We start from the raw sequence: 19,972 nt of genomic DNA, 5'->3' as shown, positions 1-19,972 counted from the left end.
TTCCACTGAAAGACGATAATATTGAATTATCGCCCAGCCTTATCACACTATTCACTTTTACTGAGAACATTACTGAATGGATCTACAGCCACACCACAACAAGCTGCATCAGCTAGCGCTCTGTTTCTAGCCTGGCTGTTATATATTTAGAAATTAGTTGCACACACCAAATTCTCCACTGGACCTCCATGACGGAGCCAGCTGTGGTCGCTGGGAGATTTGTGACACAGACACTAAGCTTCAACTGGATGTGTCTAACAAGCTAGCCTTCCACTTTATTGTAAAAACTCTTATGAATGTGACTTATTTGAAGGAAACCTGGCAGTGTTGATAACCATTGTATACAAATCAAAATACCTACAAGTGTGTTATATACTATGTAAAGTACTACTATTGTGTAAAGCCGTAGTAATATTGGTATTTCAGTGATGCCGATGACATGAGGCACATCGTACCCATAATCACAGTGGAAAGACACACTTGCAGGTATCAAGACTTTTATACAATGGTTATCAGCATTGAAAAGTGACTGAAAACTGCTCTTTAAAGTTTCTTCAATAGTTGTATATTTTGTGACTGTCTGTCTATCTGTTGTGTTTATTTTCACCGTTGCATTGAATTTTGTGATGAGCTGTAAATCTCAAAGCAGTTTCCCTCTGGAATTCCAGCAGCCTGACTGTGTGCCAAGAAACACCAACGATGAAGTGAACAAACTAGATTTTTGAGTTTTTTTTTTTTTTTACATAGGCCTGTATATCTTCACACTTATCTTTGCGTATCGTGCATAAAGACCACTCCTTTCCTTCCACTATATAGGCCAATGCAGAGGCAGACGCTAAAGAAATCCCCTATGCTGCATCCATCTTGCATCCGTCCTCTACAGCCCTGATAGAAGTCACCCATCATGCATCAGTCCTGCATCCATCCTGCATTAGCGCTGTTGCAGCCTATTCTTCCACAAATCTCATGCAAAGTTTGAATTTCATGAACAGTAATCCATTCTTTCATGCTTCCAGTAGAAAGTGGAACTTCTACAGAAACTTAATTTACCTTTTACATTTTAGGCATTTATCTGGTGATATTCTTATCCTGAGCGACTTACAATGACCGCAGCAGTAGATAAAGCTTCAATTACTAGATCGCCAACATTAAAAGAACCAATAGTAAGGAGAAAGTTGGAGAGCGGATGAGAGAGAGAGAGAGAGAGAGAGAGAGAGAGTAGAAGTCCTTGACTCAGGAGTTCAGCTGGTTCTCGATAAGCCTCGACTTGACTTCCAACACAATGATGACAAACGAGCAATTTGAAGATTACGGTGTCAAATATTTCTGGCTATAGATACACAAGTGGCTTGATCCCTCGCAGCCTTAACTAAACGTACAGTAAATCATTTTCTAACTGACAGTCATTCTGTCAACAACAGGGCTGATGAATTGATTTCAAGTTGATCACAGACTTAACCCTTTATCATCACCTCACTGCCTGGCCCCTCACCACGATCAATTTTATATCACATGGTAATTTTCCACTTCGCATGCACAGTCCAACACATCGCAAAGCCAAGAAAGAGAAAACTTGGGTTATCGGTTGGGAAATTGCGATTCAACTGTTAGAGGCTTTGGACTGGTTCCACCTATGATGTGTTGCTTTTGCATGCGTAAAGCAAAAAAAAAAAAAAAAGAAAGTAGTTTGACTCATTTTCTGGCAGCTCTTCATGAAGCATTCATGATGTAAAGTGAGTCAGAGGTGGTGCAATGAAAATTTATGTTATACTACAATCAATTTCCACAACTAATCGGTTTCATCTCAGTGTGTTTGAGCCAATCAGATCCCTGCATAGAACTCTGCACACACTTTGCAGCAACTCAGACGCATCACAGATCAGCTAATGATGCGCTGATTACGCATGTGTAAACTAATGTTATTTAACCGCGCTTTTCACATTTCATCAGTGAATCAAAGTTGCATTGAAAATGCGTGGTGTGATTCATGGTGAGGTACAGTAGTCATCTGCATGGAACATGAGGAGACTGAGTCATCTGACCTGGTAGTTCACTGTTGTCTGACCTTTTTAAGTGAAATGCTTCGCCCCTGCAATTATATTTCAATCAGTCCCCGTTACTCCCGCCCCAAACCTCTCCGTTTACATCATCAGAAATGCATAAGGGATTAGTTGTGATCTCAGAGTCGCTCTTGGCTGTGTCTGTTGGCTCTATATCTCAAAGGAATATTGGCTAATATGTGGCTGGCACTTGACTCCATCATGGCAGAACTTACATTCTGCCACGATGTGCATTTGATCCCCTCAGGGATGATGTCAGCTAATTGCCAAAACTCACCTTAATCCTTGGAAACGGCATGGTTGTTGCATTGTTGTTCCAAAGATTGAATGAAGCTGTTCAGGTTGTTACAGATTTGTTTCAAAATACACAACAACTGGCCAGAAAATGTATTCACACATGTATATTATACTCATTTGAAATATATATTGGACCCTGGAAACACATTTTCTCCCTATGCAGTTGTATGACAAGCTATATCTGCAAGCAGTGATGTAGAGATGAATGAAAAGGTGGGTAAACTATTGATCATTGATCATCATGAGGCAAACAACCACAAATATTAACCAAAAAAATCTATGTTTAAAATGAATTTATTCTTTCTTTCCTTAAAAGACCCTTTCCTCATGTACTGATACTGTGAATTTATGTCATAATGATTTCTAAAAGCCTAAAAAAGTTGGTAAACTCTATTCCACAAATTAGGAAATGGTTAACTTGAGTTTAGGTGGGTCTGCATGCATATTCAAACTACATTTTGGCCACATCCAAATTCCAATTAGTGTCATCTGCATGTATAAATACACATTTGGCCACTTTATGCATATTTTGAATCATGCCTCTAAATATATTCTGCAGTATATGTGAAATGTATCTTGCAGCATGGTGGGTTTGCAGGCCGCTATACTGTAGTATCAGCCGGTGTAATAATTCCACATGGTGACACTCCTTACCTTCAAACTACACGGTTTCCTCGAGAGGTTTAAGGATAGATTCAGCCGGCTTAACAGTCAAAGGTATTCACACTAACAGATCACTCCTCCTCTGTCTTTCTCATGGCGTTGGTTTCCACTGCACTTTCTTGTGAATCCCAACGTGAAATGAGTTTTTCTGCAGAGTGTGTGGCATTTCAACACCTCAGACGTCTCGCCGGGAAATGAGCCTCAAGATCACGTTCAAATGCAACACCGAAATGCGTTGAAAACCAGGAAACAAGCCGTGCATAAAAGAACTATAGAAACCCAACTATGCAACTACTGCAGCTCAAACACCATGCCACAGAAACTCGTGAAATCGTGATATATACAGTGGAAAATACCGTAATGTACGAGAAAATCACTGTGAACTCACTGATAAGCGCCGCAGACACGCTATAGGAATACTATAGGAATATCATAGTGATACCATAGGAGGTTTAAACACCATAAAGCACTTTAAGGTCACTATAAACTCACGATTGAGTACCACAGACACACGTTACCTCCCCTATAGGAATATTACACGGGATTAAAAACGCTATAAAAGTAGGATAAAGTCACTATAAACTCGCTGCAACGCGCTACAAACCCCTATAGGAATATTATAGGATTATTATAGAGATTTGTCCGGACGGAGCCGCAGCTTCATTGAAACTCTTTCTTCTTGCAGACTATCAGGATTCCCATTAAAAAAAAACCTTTCACCACATCTGTCTGCAGCTCGGCCGGCCGTGCACATGGGGCGAACCTGTCGACTTGAAACTTCACAAGTGCAAGTGTGAAACCTACCGCACACAACAGCACGGCACGAGCCCGCTCACACACACACACGCGTAACCCTGTAACCACTCCGGTCCCGGTCGAGTCTGAATAAACAAAACAATGTGTGCAAAGTGCATGTGTGCCTATTAATTATTGATTTTTAAATTCCTGCAAATCCTGCAATAACTCCTTCTCCTCCTCCTCCACCTCCTCGGTGAAAACTTACATAACCATCCACGCTCCTTGCACGCATCCACGGCCGGGAAAAAAAAATGAGTGGAGAAAAAAAAAAGTGTTCTTCCTTTCTGTGAAGTGTAAAAAGTGAAAAGTTCAAAAATGAAACCTTGAACTTGTCGGGGTAAAGTCACAAAAAAGGAGTCAAGAAAAGCGTCCAAACTCAAACTATACTCCTCTTGCAGCAGTTTGTCAAGTCTGTCGAAGCATGCTGCGGCTCTCTCTCTCCCTCTCTCTCTCTCTCTCTCTCTCTCTCTCTCTCTGTCTGTGTATGTCTCTCTCTCTCTGTCTCTCCTACTGTATAGTGAACATGAATGTGGGCCGGGCCAAATAAAACTTACCTGCAGAGAGAGAGGGGGGGAGAGAGAGAGACTGATTGGTCGTTCAAGGGTATCGAGGCTTTCCCATGTAAAGTTGTCACTCCCTCTTCTCCCCCCTCCTCACCTCTTTTTTTTACCCTCTGAGGTTAAAAATTTAGAAATGTGAAGGAAACTGATTTTACCCCCCACCGGTCTCTCTCTCGATTCAATTCAATCCAATTCAAAAGGGCTTTATTGGCATGGGAAACATACGTTTACACTGCCAAAGCAAGTGTGAAATAAAAACAAAAATGTACATACAATTCTCTCTCTCTCTCTCTCTTTTCAGAGTCTCTGTCAATGTCGCTTTACCATCACTTCTCTAGAAAGAAAGAGAGAGAGAGAGAGACTTCGCCTTTTTCCCCCGGAGGCGAAACGCGCTGTAACCCTTTGTGTAGCCTAATTGTGTGAATATGTGCGCTAATATGTTACACTAGAATAGAATAGAATAGAATAGAATAAAATAGAATAAAGAGTTAACTAGGCTACTTTTAGATGATCTATGCTACACTCTATTCTACACTTTAGATATCTTCCTGGTATAGACAGACAACTGCTGATTGACTCTCTAAGAATAGAATAGAATAGAATAGAATAGAATAGAATAGAATGGAATAGAATAGAATAGAATAGAGTTAACTAGGCTACTTTTAGACTATCTATAGTTTCCTTTTTCTAAACTTTAGACACTTTCCTGGTACAAACAGCCAAATGTTGATCGACTCTCTAAGAACAGAATAGAATAGAATAGAATAGAATAGAATAGAATAGAATAGAATAGAATATGAAGTTATAAAAGTGGCCTGCACGATGTGATTTGACCTTGTAACTCACTTGATATAGCCTAACCGTTTTTTTTTTTATCATAACGTACTTTTTATGTGTACACTTTATATGTTTTATTAAAAATATTTTTCTGAAAAAACAATAGCCGACATTTTCGTAGTAACCGTTTTTAATTGGTTATATTTGCTGTGTAAAACAATAATTTATCATAAAATAACGTAATTCCTGTCTTTTCCCTCTAGCAACGGCTTGTATCAGAACGGAGCTTTTTAGCACGCATGCGCCCCTGAAGAACCAGGAAGTGGGCTCGACAACAAAGTGGCTCCTGTCCATTTTTATCAGGGATACTTTGCAGAAATGTCGCCGCTTAACTTCACTAAAGATGTTTTACCTGATTCTGTCAGCAGCGACTTCCAGAATCTGAACAAATTCAACGAGCAGGTAAGAATTTTCCACCGTGAAACCTGATTTTTTATTGTTATTAATAAGTAACGTTAGTGAGCATCAGTTAAAGGCTTGTAACGTTAAGCTAGTTAGCTCAGCTGGGATCTGATGTTTTATTCTGCTTCGAGCATACATTTTATTAGGTAACACCGGCTTTGGTGGTTTATTTAGCAGGAAAACGATGCGTGATGATGTCTTTATGTGATTTAGCTTGTTGTCCAAAGAGTTCAGCAGCCTCTCCAGCTGACAGCTGACAGGTCATGTGACAACAGACCAGAGGGGCCCAAAAGTTTTCATGTCACAAACCCCCCAAATAGACAATGATACTTGTTTTAAAGTATTTGTTTTTATGTCTTATGTTTTGATGTCTTATGAATCTGTATTGCTGTGATGTCTTGTTTTTAACTTTGGATTGCTGAATCTCCCGTGTGCACAACAAATTTACCCTTGGGTACTAATAAAGAAACCTTGACCTTGACCTTGACACACATCAGGCCTTTGACTTTGACTTTATTCATTCATGCTTGCAGTAAAGTAACCTGAGATGGAGCAGAATTTTACATAAAAACACTGAATCCATAAAAGAGCACACTTGGACATGTGGACAAGATAAAGTACAAAAACACAAAGATTCAGCAGAAGATCAGCAGAATAAAAATGTAAAAAAGGTATATGACCATACAAGGTTACTTCCTACACATTTGGACTAAAGAAACAAACACACACAGACTGTATTCTCACCACCTGCCTCAAAAGATTAAGTCGATTTGTTTTGCCACCGAACTTCTCCAATCTGTTCTCAGTGTTCTGGCAGTACAGTTTCTTTCCACAAACCCTGTTTTGATAGGATTTTGTCCCAGGAGCACCCATGGGAGACAGTTTTTTTTGTTCAGTATTGAATTGTAGAATCGTCTGCTCTGTACATGGGGAGATGATAGTGGTGGGAGTGAAACCTATGATTAGAATAGCTGTTTTTACTCTCATTCACATTCTCTAATTGGGATAAATTCTAATAAAACTCTTGATTTTAAAAAGAAGCCATGTTCAAAGTGTGCATTTTGAATATAAAGACAAACACTGCTGAACATGTTTCCAGATGGTATCTGTCCCATAATGGAGGCAGTCAACAATCATTGATATCTTGAAATGATTAACTGTGTTATTTTTTATTTATTAATTTTTTCATTCTGTGCAGCAATTTGTGCGGCTGATTGAAATTCTCTTCCAGTTTCTGCTGGAACCTAAAGAGGTGAGTGTTTACACACACACACACACACACACACTGCCTATTATCACACTCATTCATTCTCCTATCTCACACTCACTTACTCCACATACACACACACACACACACATCCAGTTTACATGTGAATGGGACTTTGGACTCAGTGAATTAGCCTTGATAACTGAACCGAGGTAAAACATTGCCTCTCCTATTGTGTGTGTGTGTATGTACTGCGTGTGTGTATGTATTGGTGTTTGTTTGTGTGTGTGTGTGTGTGTGTGTGTGTGTGCAGACGGAGCGGTTCATGCAGCAGCTGAGTGAGTTTGCGGGGGAACAGGGGATGAGTGCCGGTCCTCTGAGGAACCTGATGAAGAGCGTCCTGCTGGTGCCACAGGGTGGGAAACACACACACACACACACCCACACACACACACACACCCATCCATCCATCCATCTGTCCAGCAGTTCATCCAAACACTAGGGCTGAATTAATAATCCCAATTATTTTGCTACATATTGTGATCATTGTTATTATTCTTGACTACAAAAGACATTCTAAATTAAATGAAAGGTTTTAAAGCTCAAGTTCAAGTTTGTTTATGTAGACAGCCTTTTATCACAGCATGTCTCAGAGGACTTTACAGAGAATGAGTCTAACTAGTTCTAATTGATCAACAGTCAGTTGTAAACAAAATGATATAGGAGAAACATAGTGAGAAGCACAAGACACACAAGAGCAGATTTTAGCAAGACTAAGCGTGCAGCCTACCTATTCTACAAAGCCTGATCTTCCCGGCGCCACCAGCCTTAGACCCAAGGAAAAACTCCCAAGAAAAAACCTTGGTAGGAAAAAAAAAAATGGAAGAAACCTTGAGTGGGCCGAGGCAAGGAGGGGGGGGAGATAGGGAGATAGGCCAGCACCGACGAACGAAGAGCCAGGCCAGCACCCGTCCACTGCCAGGTACAGGGTTCCTACGCAGGTCTGGAAAAGTATTAAAAATGAATTTGATTATTTCTTGAATAGTTTGGGAATTTGAAACAATGTCTGGAAAAGTATGGAAAATGTTGCGGTTCAGGTCCGATACACACATAATTATAGCTTTTATGTTGTTGTAGAGCCACTTTGAGTGTAAACCGTGTAGGAACCCTGCCAATCATCTCACATATTCTGATATTTGTCACTGTGAAGAACAATCTTCAGCTATACAGTGATATGACCTAGTTAGCAGGGGCAAGATGTCTATCTCCATAAATCATATTGAACACCAGACAAAATCTTCAAAACAAATCAAGGTCTGGAAAAAGTATGGAATTCTTTAATTGAAAATGTGTAGGAACCCTGAGAGAAGGATGGAGGGATGAAAAGGTACGACTGTTAACCCCCACAGTGAAGAGGAAAGAAAGTGATAGAACAAATGATCTAAAAAAAAAAAAAAGACGTTGAAAGAAAGAGAGTGACTTTTAGAGGCTGTGACTAAAATGTGTGACTGACTGAGTCATTCTGCTGGGAATAGATAAAGAGACAGAGAGAGAGAAAGAAAGAAAGAAACAAGGAATATCCAGTTTCTTCATGAAGATGGAGAGAACAGGGTTCCTACGCAGGTCTGGAAAGTCTGGAAAAGTATTAAAAATGAATTTGATAATTTCCAGGTCTTCAATAGTTTGGGAATTTGAAAAAATGTCTGGAAAAGTATGGAAAATGTTGTGGTTCAGGTCCGATACACACATAATTCTAGCTTTTATGTTGTTGTAGACCCACTTTGAATCCACAGTTTTTGTTGATGTGAAGAATAATGTTCAGATAGAGGGACGCTCTTATTACCCAGCCGCTGTCAGCATGCATTATATCAAATACCCACCAAAATCAAATCCGGTCAAGAACATAGGGTCTGGGAAAAATATGGAATTTTAAAATGGAAACCGTGTAGGAACCCTGCCAATCATCTCACATATTCTGATATTTGTCGCTGTGAAGAACAATCTTCATCTATACAGCGATATGACCTAGTTAGCAGGGGCAAGATGTCTGTCTGTGTAAATCATATTGAACACCAGACAAAATCTTCAAAACAAATCAAGGTCTGGGAAAAAGTATGGAATTTTTTAATTGAAAATGTGTAGGAACCCTGCAGGTAGAAACAATGCACCCGAGTCTGAGAATGTTTACTGTTTAGTATTAAAGAAAAATTTCCCCCTCAGATCTTCTTACTTTGTCATATATCATCAATCTGTGATGTTCAATATGATCCAGGAGTGTTTTGAGTTTCCGTTTCCGTCCTAAAAGTGACTCCTCTTCTTTCTCACCAGGCGCTCTGAAGAAAAATCTGACATCTGAGCAGATCAAAGAAGACCTCCTGACATTAGGTACGTCCTGATCCTTCATCACCAAGTCGATCACTAATGGGGTCAATTTTAGAATAAGGGTTAAGTACGGCTCCTGGGTCGTATCTTCTTCTGACCACACTTCATGTTGAAAAGTCTCATCTGTATTTATGCATTTTGCTGGCACCTGATTTTTACTTTTCACTCTTCCATCTTTTGAATGCGTCATGTTGAACTTGCTTTATCTGATAATTCCTCAGGACTAAACGAAGACAAGGCAGCTCACTTTTCACAGCAGGTAAATGTCAGTCCTGTCATTCCTTTATTACATTTTTACATTTTAGGTGACACTTAGGTGACACTTAGGTGATCACCAACATTACAAGGGACCAGTAGTAAAGAATGTAAGACTTGCTATCAAAACATCATCATTAACATTTATTCATTCAGTCATTAACATTCATATATTCATTGAAATTCATTGTTTAATATCTGTAAAATAGAGACAATAGCGCATAAAAAAGTTCTTATCATATCAACTATAGCCTGAAGTTGCCTCTTGCCCTTCTTCTATATTAACAATATATATATATATATATTTCAACTCTACTTATTCCTATAAAAAGGCTTAGCTGATGAAGACTGTGATGTACGGTTGGTTGTTGACAAAATGTACTTATTGTACATCTGTAAGTTAAGTTGCTTTGGAGAAAAGCGTCTGCTAAATCAGTGATTCTCAACCTTTTTCATATCAAGGACCTCTAATTTAGTCCACATTAGTCCCATTTGTTGAGATTTTGTCTCTTGGACCCAAATCTGAGAATATCTTTATTGTCAGGTATGATTTTGTCCAGAACTCCATGACTATCTGTATTGTAGGTAGAGAGATAACAGAGAAACTATGATCAAAACAGTCATTCTTCTACATTCTCTAACTGTGTCAGCTTCTTGTAAATGAAATAATGGTGAAGTTTAACAATTCATCAATTTGCCTGGGACCCCCTGGAACCTCCTGAAGGACCCCTGGTGGTCCCCGGACCCCACGTTGAAAGCCACTGTGCTAAATGACATAATGTAATGTAATGCCTCTGTCCTTTAAAAAGTCCCATAAAAATGTTTTCACATAATGTGAGCAGCTATTTTCCAAGCGTAGGTCTCTTTTTTTAAATTTTTAAACTCTTTGGTGATACTGAAGCTGTGTTGTGTGTGTGTGTGTGTGTGTGTGTGTGTGTGTGTGTGTTTGTTGTGTGTTGCAGTGGGCAGAGCATTATGCGGTGCTGTCCAGACTGGCTGTTGGACAGACTCTGATGGTCAACCAGCTGGTCGACATGGAGTGGAAGTTTGGAGGTAAGACCGACCAAAACCTGTCGCATCATGGTCATAAAAAGGAAGGATTTAAATATATTTTCAGGGTTCCCACACTTCTGGAAATCCTGGTAAAGTCATGGAGCTTTAAAATAGTATTTTCCAGGCCTGGAAAAATTATGAAAAATGCATTAGTTTTTCACTTTAAAATCAAGGATTATAATATTATTTTAATTCTGTCCACAAAAAAACAGTCAGCGACCAATAGTATTTTCCTCCAACAGGTCTAGACTGTTTCAGAGCCAGCCACAGCTTTTTGTGACATTTGATAGTATTCAAGAAATCATTAACTTACCAAGTAAAATCCAAACATTTTCTCCCTTGTTGCTTAAAGTTGTTGGTGCAGTTGATGGTTACTTTTTTTAATTCAGTCTCATTCAAATGTGGTCATGGAAATTTGAAAAGGGGTCGTGGAGACATTTTGGAGTTTCATCAGTGAAAAGATGTATTTTGTTGACTAAATATACTGTAAGTTCAATTTAAATGAAACATAACTATTGCGCAGGTCTGATCAGTTCTGAGTGGAGGTGTGAGGTCAGAGTTCAGATGTTTTGGGCTTAATTCAATGAGACAGTCTGTATATTTGTGAAAACAGGAGTATGTTTTTGAATCTAGAAATGTTCTTGTATATTCTACTGAACATCCATTAGAGGAGGGCTGCAGAGAAAGACACTCAGCTACATTTCTCTCTCCACCCTCAGCCTTTGCTCCCATGCAGAGCCCTCCATCTTGGCTTGGTATACTTTGATATTCATGAGCACAGAGTCATTAGCATGGCTGATGTCCTCTGATGGTTTGTTTAGGCTTCAGCCTCATTTAAACATGTCAGCTGTGGGCAGACGATGGGTCTCTATATCAGACTCCATTGTTTACGCGAACAGCCTAATGACCTGTACAGACTCGTAGGTAATAGAAATGCTAATACACAGTCCTCATGATAATAGGCCTAGAGGGCAGGAGAGTCATTAGCATCATGCTAAGATTATCAGATTAGCTAAAGGCTGAGCTGTGGGCCGTTATTGACATGTAAAACCAAGGCCAGATTCAGACTGTGTGTCTGTGTCTGCTGAGGAATGAACTGTCTCCAGCCGGGGATCTGTAGAGACTTGACTAGTCTGAGACCCAACATGACCATTGTACTTCTCAAGAGTTCACATTCAAATGGGCCACTCTCATAGAAAGCTGAATGTGTGCATGTAGAGTGAGATGTATAGTCTAGTGCAGTGACCTTTTTGACTTAAGTAACCCCTTAAAACAAAGTGATGTCTACTTGCCTCCCCATCGCAGGCTGCATATACAGAGTGGTGAACAAAAAAATGATTTTCCCCTTTCAGGTCATTTCATTTGATTCATTTATTTATTTTTATTTATTTATTTGGATCCCCATTAGCCACCGCCCAGGTAGCAACTACTCTTCCTGGGGTCCACACAAGTAAACATTACATCATAAGGGTTAGCAATAATGTATTTAAAATCCAAGGCAAAAAGAAACGAAAAATAACAAAAAAAAAATCAACAAGCAAACTACAACAATGAAACAACAACAATAAAACTACCAATAACAACAATAACAACAATGACAACAAGTACCCACACTATATCTAAATAGTCAGTAAAACATTTGAAACAGCTCAGGAATAACAGTAGTACCATTAAAAACAGCATAAACATGACCAAGAAAATTCCTCATTAATGATCATATAGTCAGATATTATGTAGCAAAGCCTGTCCTATTTGGAGAGGGGCTGGTGTTCTGTGCCATTAGGTGTTTCTTTAAACTCTTTTTAAAAACAGTTTTATTTGTTAAATGTGTAATGTCGGATGGCAAACCATTCCATTATTTGTCATAATGAGGCCTAGAGGCTGAAAACTGTTCAGGATTTCACAGGAAAAAGGCAACAATTAGAGAAAAATCAGAAAAATAGACCTAATACATTTGTATAGTAGCAATAAGTTTTTTTTCCCCTATCCCATAAATCCTCTCACAACCCCCCAAAATTGTTTTGTGACCCTCTTAGGAGTTCTGACCCCCAGGTCGAGAACCACTGGTATAGTGTCTGTTGTATGTAATTTACTGTCCCCTGTCTTTGAGTATGAGGTCCTGTTGGTTGTCCCTGTGTCATGTGTGTGTTTTGGGCTGCTTTTGTCATTAAATGTATTTTTGTATTTGGTTTGTTTAGGTTCATACAGACCAAATATAAGTGAACCAGGGCTTGTAAACAAAAGTCACATGACTCACAAGTAGCTTGTTTATTGGACAGAGTTTTGGAGACCTGTCATCCTGCAGGGTAGAGATTTTAGTAAAAAAAATCTCATTCCAGTCCATGTAACTTTATCTCAGCATAATGGACTTGTCTGTCTCTTCTTCTGTGGTGTTCATACCGGTTAAGAACACATGAAGAATGAATGACATGAATAGCTGAATATGAGCATCAGTCCAGACTTCATTTTGTTCCGCTAGGCTTTCCAAGCATGAGGAACCGCCGGCTATCGATGTCAACATCCGTCTCCTTCTACCCATAATCCCTTGTGTTTTTGGGTGATTTCCTGTAGTTAGGTTCAGATTTTGTTCTCACTCCTAACAAACCGCACCACAGTTTTCTTGTTAGAGGACTGAGACTCTTGGTGCCGTTATTTCAGTTCATAGGTCATTGTTCTCTCCCGGACAAATGAACCGAACTAAAGGAGGAAAGAACATGCTCTAAACATGCTTGGTGTGAACATGTGCCATGTTCTAGCTCTTGAACAACACAAAGGTATCTGATAGAGCTGCAACAATTAATCGATTAATCGATTAGTTGTCAACTATTAAATTAATAGCCAACTAAACATCGAACAAAAAGTTCGGAAATTGGTGTTTGGTAGATTATTTCTCTGTTGTAACAATGCTTCTTGGCAATACATTTTATACCGTTGGAAAGCCTGTTTACTTCCCTTTTAAATGGTGCCTCATTTGTAAGGAACATGCATTTGTGGGATGAGCAGCACAGCTGAGTATGTGGGTTGCGCTCATGAAAAATTTGCCAAATCTTCTCTGCCAATGCCAAACAGCTTATTCTGCTGTTGCTATTGACTCTTGTTTTGAGCTTCCGGTACCCCCAGGTGCTGACAATCAGGTACCTGATTGGCACCTGATTGGCAGCACCTGTGAGCATGGGCCCTGCTACAGTGGTCAATTGGTGTCTGCTCCAAGAATCGCCATGCCACGTTTGTCTGATCTCGATAAGGCCTGTGCGATAGGGCAACTTCAAGCTGGTGTTCCACAAAAGCAAGTTGCAGCATTATTTGGAGTGAGCCATAGTACCATCTCCAAACTGAAGGCCAAGTTCCATGAAACGGGGGATGTCAGAGACAGACGGCGAAGTGGGCGTCCCAAGAAGACGACACCCCAAGAAGACCGGTTCCTCACCCTTTCAGCACTTAGGAACCGTAGGCTGTCTTCTACAGATTTGCAGTCAAGGTTTGCAGGACGATATGGCACACGGCTCTCGGCCCAGACGATCCGGAACAGACCGCACGCAGCCAATCTCCGGGCTCATGGGGCTGCCAGGAGGCCTGCCATGACTGCCCTTCACCTTCAGGCCCGTTTGCGCTGGTGTCGGCAACACCTGCACTGGAACCTGAACATGTGGAGGAACGTTATGTTCAGCGATGAGTCCAGATTCTGCCTACGGAAGTTGGATCGTAGGGTCAAAGTGTGGAGAAGACGGGGAGAACGCTATGCTGATCGCTGCACCGATAGAGTAACACCTTTTGGTGGAGGCAGTGTGATGGTGTGGGGCGGCATCTCCATCACTGGAAAAACGAGGCTTGTCATCATTGGAGGCGATCTCAATGCAGAGAGATATCGAGATGAGATTCTGCAACCAGTGGCGATCCCATATCTCCACAGTCTGGGACCGAACTCCATCCTCCAAGATGACAACGCTCGCCCCCACAGAGCGGGGTTTATCAGAGACTACCTCCAGAATTTGGGAGTAGAGAGAATGGAATGGCCTGCCAACAGTCCTGACCTCAACCCAATTGAACACTTATGGGATCAGCTTGGGCGTGCTGTTCGTGCTAGAGTGACCGACACAACCACGTTGGCTTACTTGCGACAAATCCTGGTTGAGGAGTGGAATGCCATCCCACAGCAGTGTGTGACCAGGCTGGTGACCAGCATGAGGAGGAGGTGCCAGGCTGTTGTGGCTGTGTATGGTTCTTCCACACGCTACTGAGGCTCCTGACTGTTTGTTAAATGAATAAATTGTAAAATTGCCAATATGTCTTGTTTCTTCCTTGTTACTGATAGACTTCAATCGTCCAATCCACCAAACAACACCAAACAAGAGTCAATAGCAACAGCAGAATAAGCTGTTTGGCATTGGCAGAGAAGATTTGGCAAATTTTACATGAGCGCAACCCACATACTCAGCTGTGCTGCTCATCCCACAAATGCATGTTCCTTACAAATGAGGCACCATTTAAAAGGGAAATAAACAGGCTTTCCAACGGTATAAAATGTATTGCCAAGAAGCATTGTTACAACAGAGAAATAATCTACCAAACACAAATTTCCGAACTTTTTGTTCAATGTTTATTTTGATAATCGATTAATCGGTTTGAGTAATTTTTTAAGAAAAATAAGTCAAAATTCTCTGATTCCAGCTTCTTAAATGTGAATATTTTCTGGTTTCTTTCCTCCTCTATGACAGTAAACTGAATATCTTTGGGTTGTGGACAAAACAAGACATTTGAGGACGTCATCTTGGGCTTTGGGAAACACTGATTGACATTTTTCACCATTTTCTGACATTTTATAGACCAAACAACTAATCGATTAATCGAGAAAATAATCGACAGATTAATCGACAATGAAAATAATCGTTAGTTGCAGCCCTAGTATCTGATGCTTCTTAGAAAGTAGTATTTCAATTTTAAAAAGAGCACTTGCAAAAGAAGAATTACATTGTGTCACGATGTGTTTTTTGGCTTCACAGTGACTGTTGGCACCAGTGAGATTCAGAAAGTCGGCAACATCTTTCTACAGGTATGACAGCACACACACACACACACACACACACACACACACACAGAGTAACACATCTCTTTGTTCGATCTTGTTGAACACCACCTTTGTCCTCTTTCAGCTGAAACTGGTGGTCAGAAAGGGGAATTCCACTGAAAACGTCTACATGGGTGAGTCAGTGTGTGCCGGTGCTGGTGCGACAGTAAGTCTGGCTAAAACGCCGGCTGAATACATTTTAAACCTTTCAAAACACGTGGAGCGCTTAATGTTTTGTGTTGGGCAAGAGCCTGACCGCAGCCTCAAATTTCACTAGTAAATGCATCTTTGAGCCCGAAGCGAAAGTGAAAATGAAGTGAGAAATTGAGCCCAACCTGACCCTGGTGCAGAGGCACGAATCGTAACTTGAATGAGTAAAGAGATGGATGGACGGCAGCAAAATCACGAGGAGCGCTTGATTTATCATCTCTGACAAGTGAGGTGTCTATATAAATAGATATCAAGCGAACCCAACAGTTGTTAAAATATTTATATGTAGATCAGTTTTGCAGGCCGGTTCTCAGTGAGAGGTTTATGGCTCTGAAGAGTGAATTTGTGGTGTTTTTTTTGACCGTGTTCCTGCTGCTGTACAGCTCCACCCGTGCAGAGAGATGTTCAGTATCAACAGAAACTCTCAGCTTGAATCCGGTCAGTGGATGAAACCCAACTTCACCCACTGGGATAGGGACTAGAATTTGCATTTACATTTTTTTTTTTACATTTAGCTGCCACTTTTAAAGGACAATTCCAGCGTGGTTTGAATTTTTTTGCTGATTTCCATCCCTTTTAATATTAATTGTGACAGTTTTTACATGCCTGCGCAACAATTAAAGATATTTTTAAGTCAGTTTTGTCAAACCTCTTGGGCTCATTCACTCTTTTAATTCAGTCGGTAAAGGTAATCCATCACTGTGAATGAGAAGTCAACAATCGCGTTTTTGCAAAGTTGCATCTGATATCTGATATCTCTAACATCAGGCTTTACATTTTTGTTCCAGTTCAGTTCCAGTCACCGTCTCATATTACTGCACACATTCTTACTTGTGTGAAAATGTAACAAATGATTAATTTAAATCTGATTATTATGTTATCTGCTAATTGTTTACTGTTTTTTTTTCATTTTTCCATCTCTTCCAGAATTGACACTCCCACAGTTTTACAACTTCCTACATGAGATGGAGAGAGCCAAGGCCAGCATGGAGTGTTTCAGTTGAGAGTGTGTGTGTGTGTGTGTGTGTGTGTGTGTGTGTGTGTGTGTGTGTGTGTGTGTGTGTGTGTGTGTGCACGCTTGTATGGCTGTGGCTGCAGGTGAGTGTGTGGTGTGTGTGGGTTTAGATGTGTAGCCTATATGTGTGTACATGCACTTGTGTGTGTGTGTGTGTGTGTGTGAGTGTGTGTGTGTGTGTGTGTGTTTATGCATTGAATGCCTGCATATGACTGAAGCTAAAGAAAGAATGAATCTAACAATAAACATGGAAAAAGAAAACCTTCACACTATTCTTTATTTTTTAATTAATGTGTGAATAAAGCAGCATTTCTGTCTTTGGGTTTCTTTATCTGGAGTTAGCAGAGGAAGGATTTTTTTTGTATGCCCACACCTGACTAAAACTGAAATTTCGTCGGTACCATCTATCCATCTATCCATCTATCCATCTATCATTTAACTTAAGATGAAAGTAAGCGATCCTCCCAGGGAAATTTGGACATTATTTCCCTCCCAAACAAAAACTGAAAAATGGAACGAGAAATGTTTGGATCCAGCTGATCCAGTCGTGTCGTTTCTTGCCATGAATAATAACCTGAATGAGTTGAAAGAGTGATGGATAGACAGACACATACTGTACATACATTCGTACATGACTGGATGAATAGATAGAATGAATAGGTAGACCTTTTCCAGCCAATTACAAAAATTGTAATTAAAAATGGCAATGGATAAAACAAGAAATAAAAAATGGCAACAATACAAGATAGAAGGGAGATGTATAAAATGAGCGGTGATGAAAGCTTTGATGGCGGCAGATGAATGCCAGACTTTGATCTATATAAACCTGGAGGCAGATTTCAGAGGCTGAGCAGCCTGGATGTTCGTGTGTCTACTAGTCCTCATCATACCTCAACACTCCTATTCTTTTATGATATAATTAGTTTAGCAATCAACAGAGAGTTATTGGCCCCTCAGGATGTTCACTGTTGTCACAAAGTGACTCCACTGGTGGTCTGTCTGTCCGCCTGTCTGTCTGTCTGTCTGTCTCTGTCTGTCCGCCTGTCTGTCTCTGTCTGTCTGTCTGTCTGTCTCTGTCTGTCCGCCTGTCTGCCTGTTTGTCTGTTTGTTTTCAGCTAGCAGTCTTGTCTTTTTTAAGCTGTAATGCATCCTTAAGTATTTTATTGATCAGGGTTTTTGGGAGTGACAGTTGTTCAGATTGGAGTTTTTTCTGATACAAACATTTCTCAGAGTCGGAGCTGCTCTGGAGGCAGAAATAATCTCATTGGTTGAGTTAAATGTCAGTGGGCGGAGCCAAAGAACCACAGTTTTTCTGAGCGCAAGTTAGCTAACTGGCAACCTAGCAAGGAAGGAACTCTGGTCAAAATATAAACACATATATATATGGCTATGACTTATTTTTTTTCATTCATTCATGTCCATGTCATTCATGATGTTGAAGGTCAGCAGCTAGCTAACTAGCTTACCTAGATAGCTATAGGCTAGTATGGCTAGTTTGAACTTGAAGGTCAGCTAGCTAACTAGCTAACCTAGATAACTTTGTATGGATAGATTGTATTTTTTCAGTTAGCAGCAGAGTGCTAGGCTTCATAATATTAGCTTCCTCCTCTCTTACCTCTTGTCTTTTCCACTGAACGTCAGTCTAATACATTACTTAGCCAGAAAAACTGATTCTTTGGCTCCGCCCACTGAGGTTTACCTCAACCAATCAGATCATTTCTGCCTCCAAGAAATGTTTGTACAATTAAAACTCCAATCTGCACTAAGTTTGACAAACAATTATATATGTGATCATAAGCTGAATAGCGTATTACATGTATTTTATTATATACAAACTTTTATTGGCTTCTTGAGGGTCAACTGCAACCACTGATGAGTAGCCTAAATATTCCTCTTCTCAAAAATCTCTTCCTCATATAATTAATTTTTGCTGCAAGTGACAAGTTCAAGCACACAGCGTTACAACTGTCAGGATGGAACAACAAAGTCACGGCTGGTTTTCCATTGTGGTCTTTGGATTTGGCAGACAGGCAGGTAGAAAATGTTTAGTCATACACTCTTAGGGTTTCCCCCTCCGTTGTGTATTTCTTCCTCATACTGTCGCACTCTTTCACTTTCTCCACCAGTGTGGCTTGTTTCTTCCTTCTCTCTCTCTCTCTCTCTCTCTCTCTCTCTCTCTCTCTTCCTCTCTCTTTACCTTGCCTCTCCTCTCTCACTCTCCCTCCTCCTTCTCATCTTTCAGCCCGGCATGTCGCTGCACGCTCTCATTTTGCCGCTGACTCCAGTCAAGAAAGGAGTGTAGAAGTCTCTTGTGCTTCTGTCAGTTGTATTTTTTGTCAACATCTGCTGTTTGTTTCATTTCAATTCAGTTTAAAATGCTACATTGACACAAAAGTTGGAAAAACAATATTGCTGAGGCAGCAGAACAGAAATAATCTTGAGGTGTAGTTGTGGTTCACTTGGCTCAGGCTCACACTTGCTGTGTTATGGGTCTGAATTCGTCTTATGACCTGTGCCCAGACCTTTGTCATTCTCCACTGTGAACCAGCTCCCTAACAGAACAATATTTTATCAGCCAGGAGTTTCCCTGGGTTGTAAAAAAAAATAAAGTCAGTATATGGACGAAAGGTCATCAGTTCAAATCCCAGACTGGCTGGGGAAGTCTGGGCAGGCAAAGTGAAAAAACATTTTAAATAAGAATCATGCGGTGTGCAACACTGGATAATTGTAAACTATTATAATTTCAGAGATATGCATTTGACTGCTGATCTCTGCAAGCAATCTGGACTTAATTCCAGAAATATGCAAATGGCTTTTAAACTGGTAACCTGTCATGTCTCTTTTTGTCAGGTGATGTGTGTATTCTTTGTCTCGTTATTTAATTTAATTTAAGTGTGTGCCTTACACTGCATCCTTTGAACTGAACCATGCGGGATGAATAAAGTTGTATTGGACTGAACTGAATGAAAGCTCTCCCCTTCCTCAACAGTTGTCAAGTTGCGTTGCTGAAAAACAACATGCATGCTCAGTCAACTTTCCTCAGATAAATAAAGCTAAGCAACAAATTACAGTTGCATGGCAATTTTGCTGTTGCTGCTACTCCAGGCTGACCTCTGACCTCTGACCCCTGACCTGCTGCTGGAAAAGACAAATCTTCTCCCAATAATG

The 19,972-nt window shown here is 40.3% G+C and overlaps 1 protein-coding gene across 1 annotated transcript; it reads left to right on the top strand.

The window, feature by feature from the left end:
- The first annotated feature begins 5,471 nt into the window (after nucleotides 1-5,471).
- Nucleotides 5,472-17,050, top strand: commd7 (COMM domain containing 7). The gene is made up of 9 exons (XM_071547282.1): nucleotides 5,472-5,617; nucleotides 6,816-6,869; nucleotides 7,138-7,240; nucleotides 9,153-9,209; nucleotides 9,428-9,465; nucleotides 10,424-10,514; nucleotides 15,515-15,564; nucleotides 15,665-15,713; nucleotides 16,717-17,050. The coding sequence occupies exons 1-9, from the start codon at nucleotides 5,534-5,536 to the stop codon at nucleotides 16,791-16,793; spliced, it is 603 nt and encodes a 200-aa protein (XP_071403383.1). The 5' UTR covers nucleotides 5,472-5,533; the 3' UTR covers nucleotides 16,794-17,050.
- The last annotated feature ends 2,922 nt before the right edge of the window (nucleotides 17,051-19,972 follow it).

The sequence above is a fragment of the Centroberyx affinis genome, unplaced genomic scaffold (assembly GCF_046629955.1).
Source record: "Centroberyx affinis isolate AG114_WGS23_722 - 3 ecotype Tasmania unplaced genomic scaffold, CSIRO-AGI_Caff_v1 ptg005767l_1, whole genome shotgun sequence".
NCBI classification, from domain to species: Eukaryota; Metazoa; Chordata; class Actinopteri; order Beryciformes; family Berycidae; genus Centroberyx; species Centroberyx affinis.
Note: the sequence above shows the minus strand (reverse complement) of the source record. Positions and strands in the feature narration are given on the sequence as shown.

Excerpts from the sequence above, each read along its gene's own strand:
- commd7 (XM_071547282.1), top strand. The coding sequence starts at position 5,534 with ATGTCGCCGCTTAACTTCACTAAAGATGTTTTACCTGATTCTGTCAGC. Across the intron at positions 6,870-7,137 it reads TTCTGCTGGAACCTAAAGAG|ACGGAGCGGTTCATGCAGCA; the intron begins GTGAGTGTTTAC and ends GTGTGTGTGCAG. Across the intron at positions 10,515-15,514 it reads CATGGAGTGGAAGTTTGGAG|TGACTGTTGGCACCAGTGAG; the intron begins GTAAGACCGACC and ends TTGGCTTCACAG.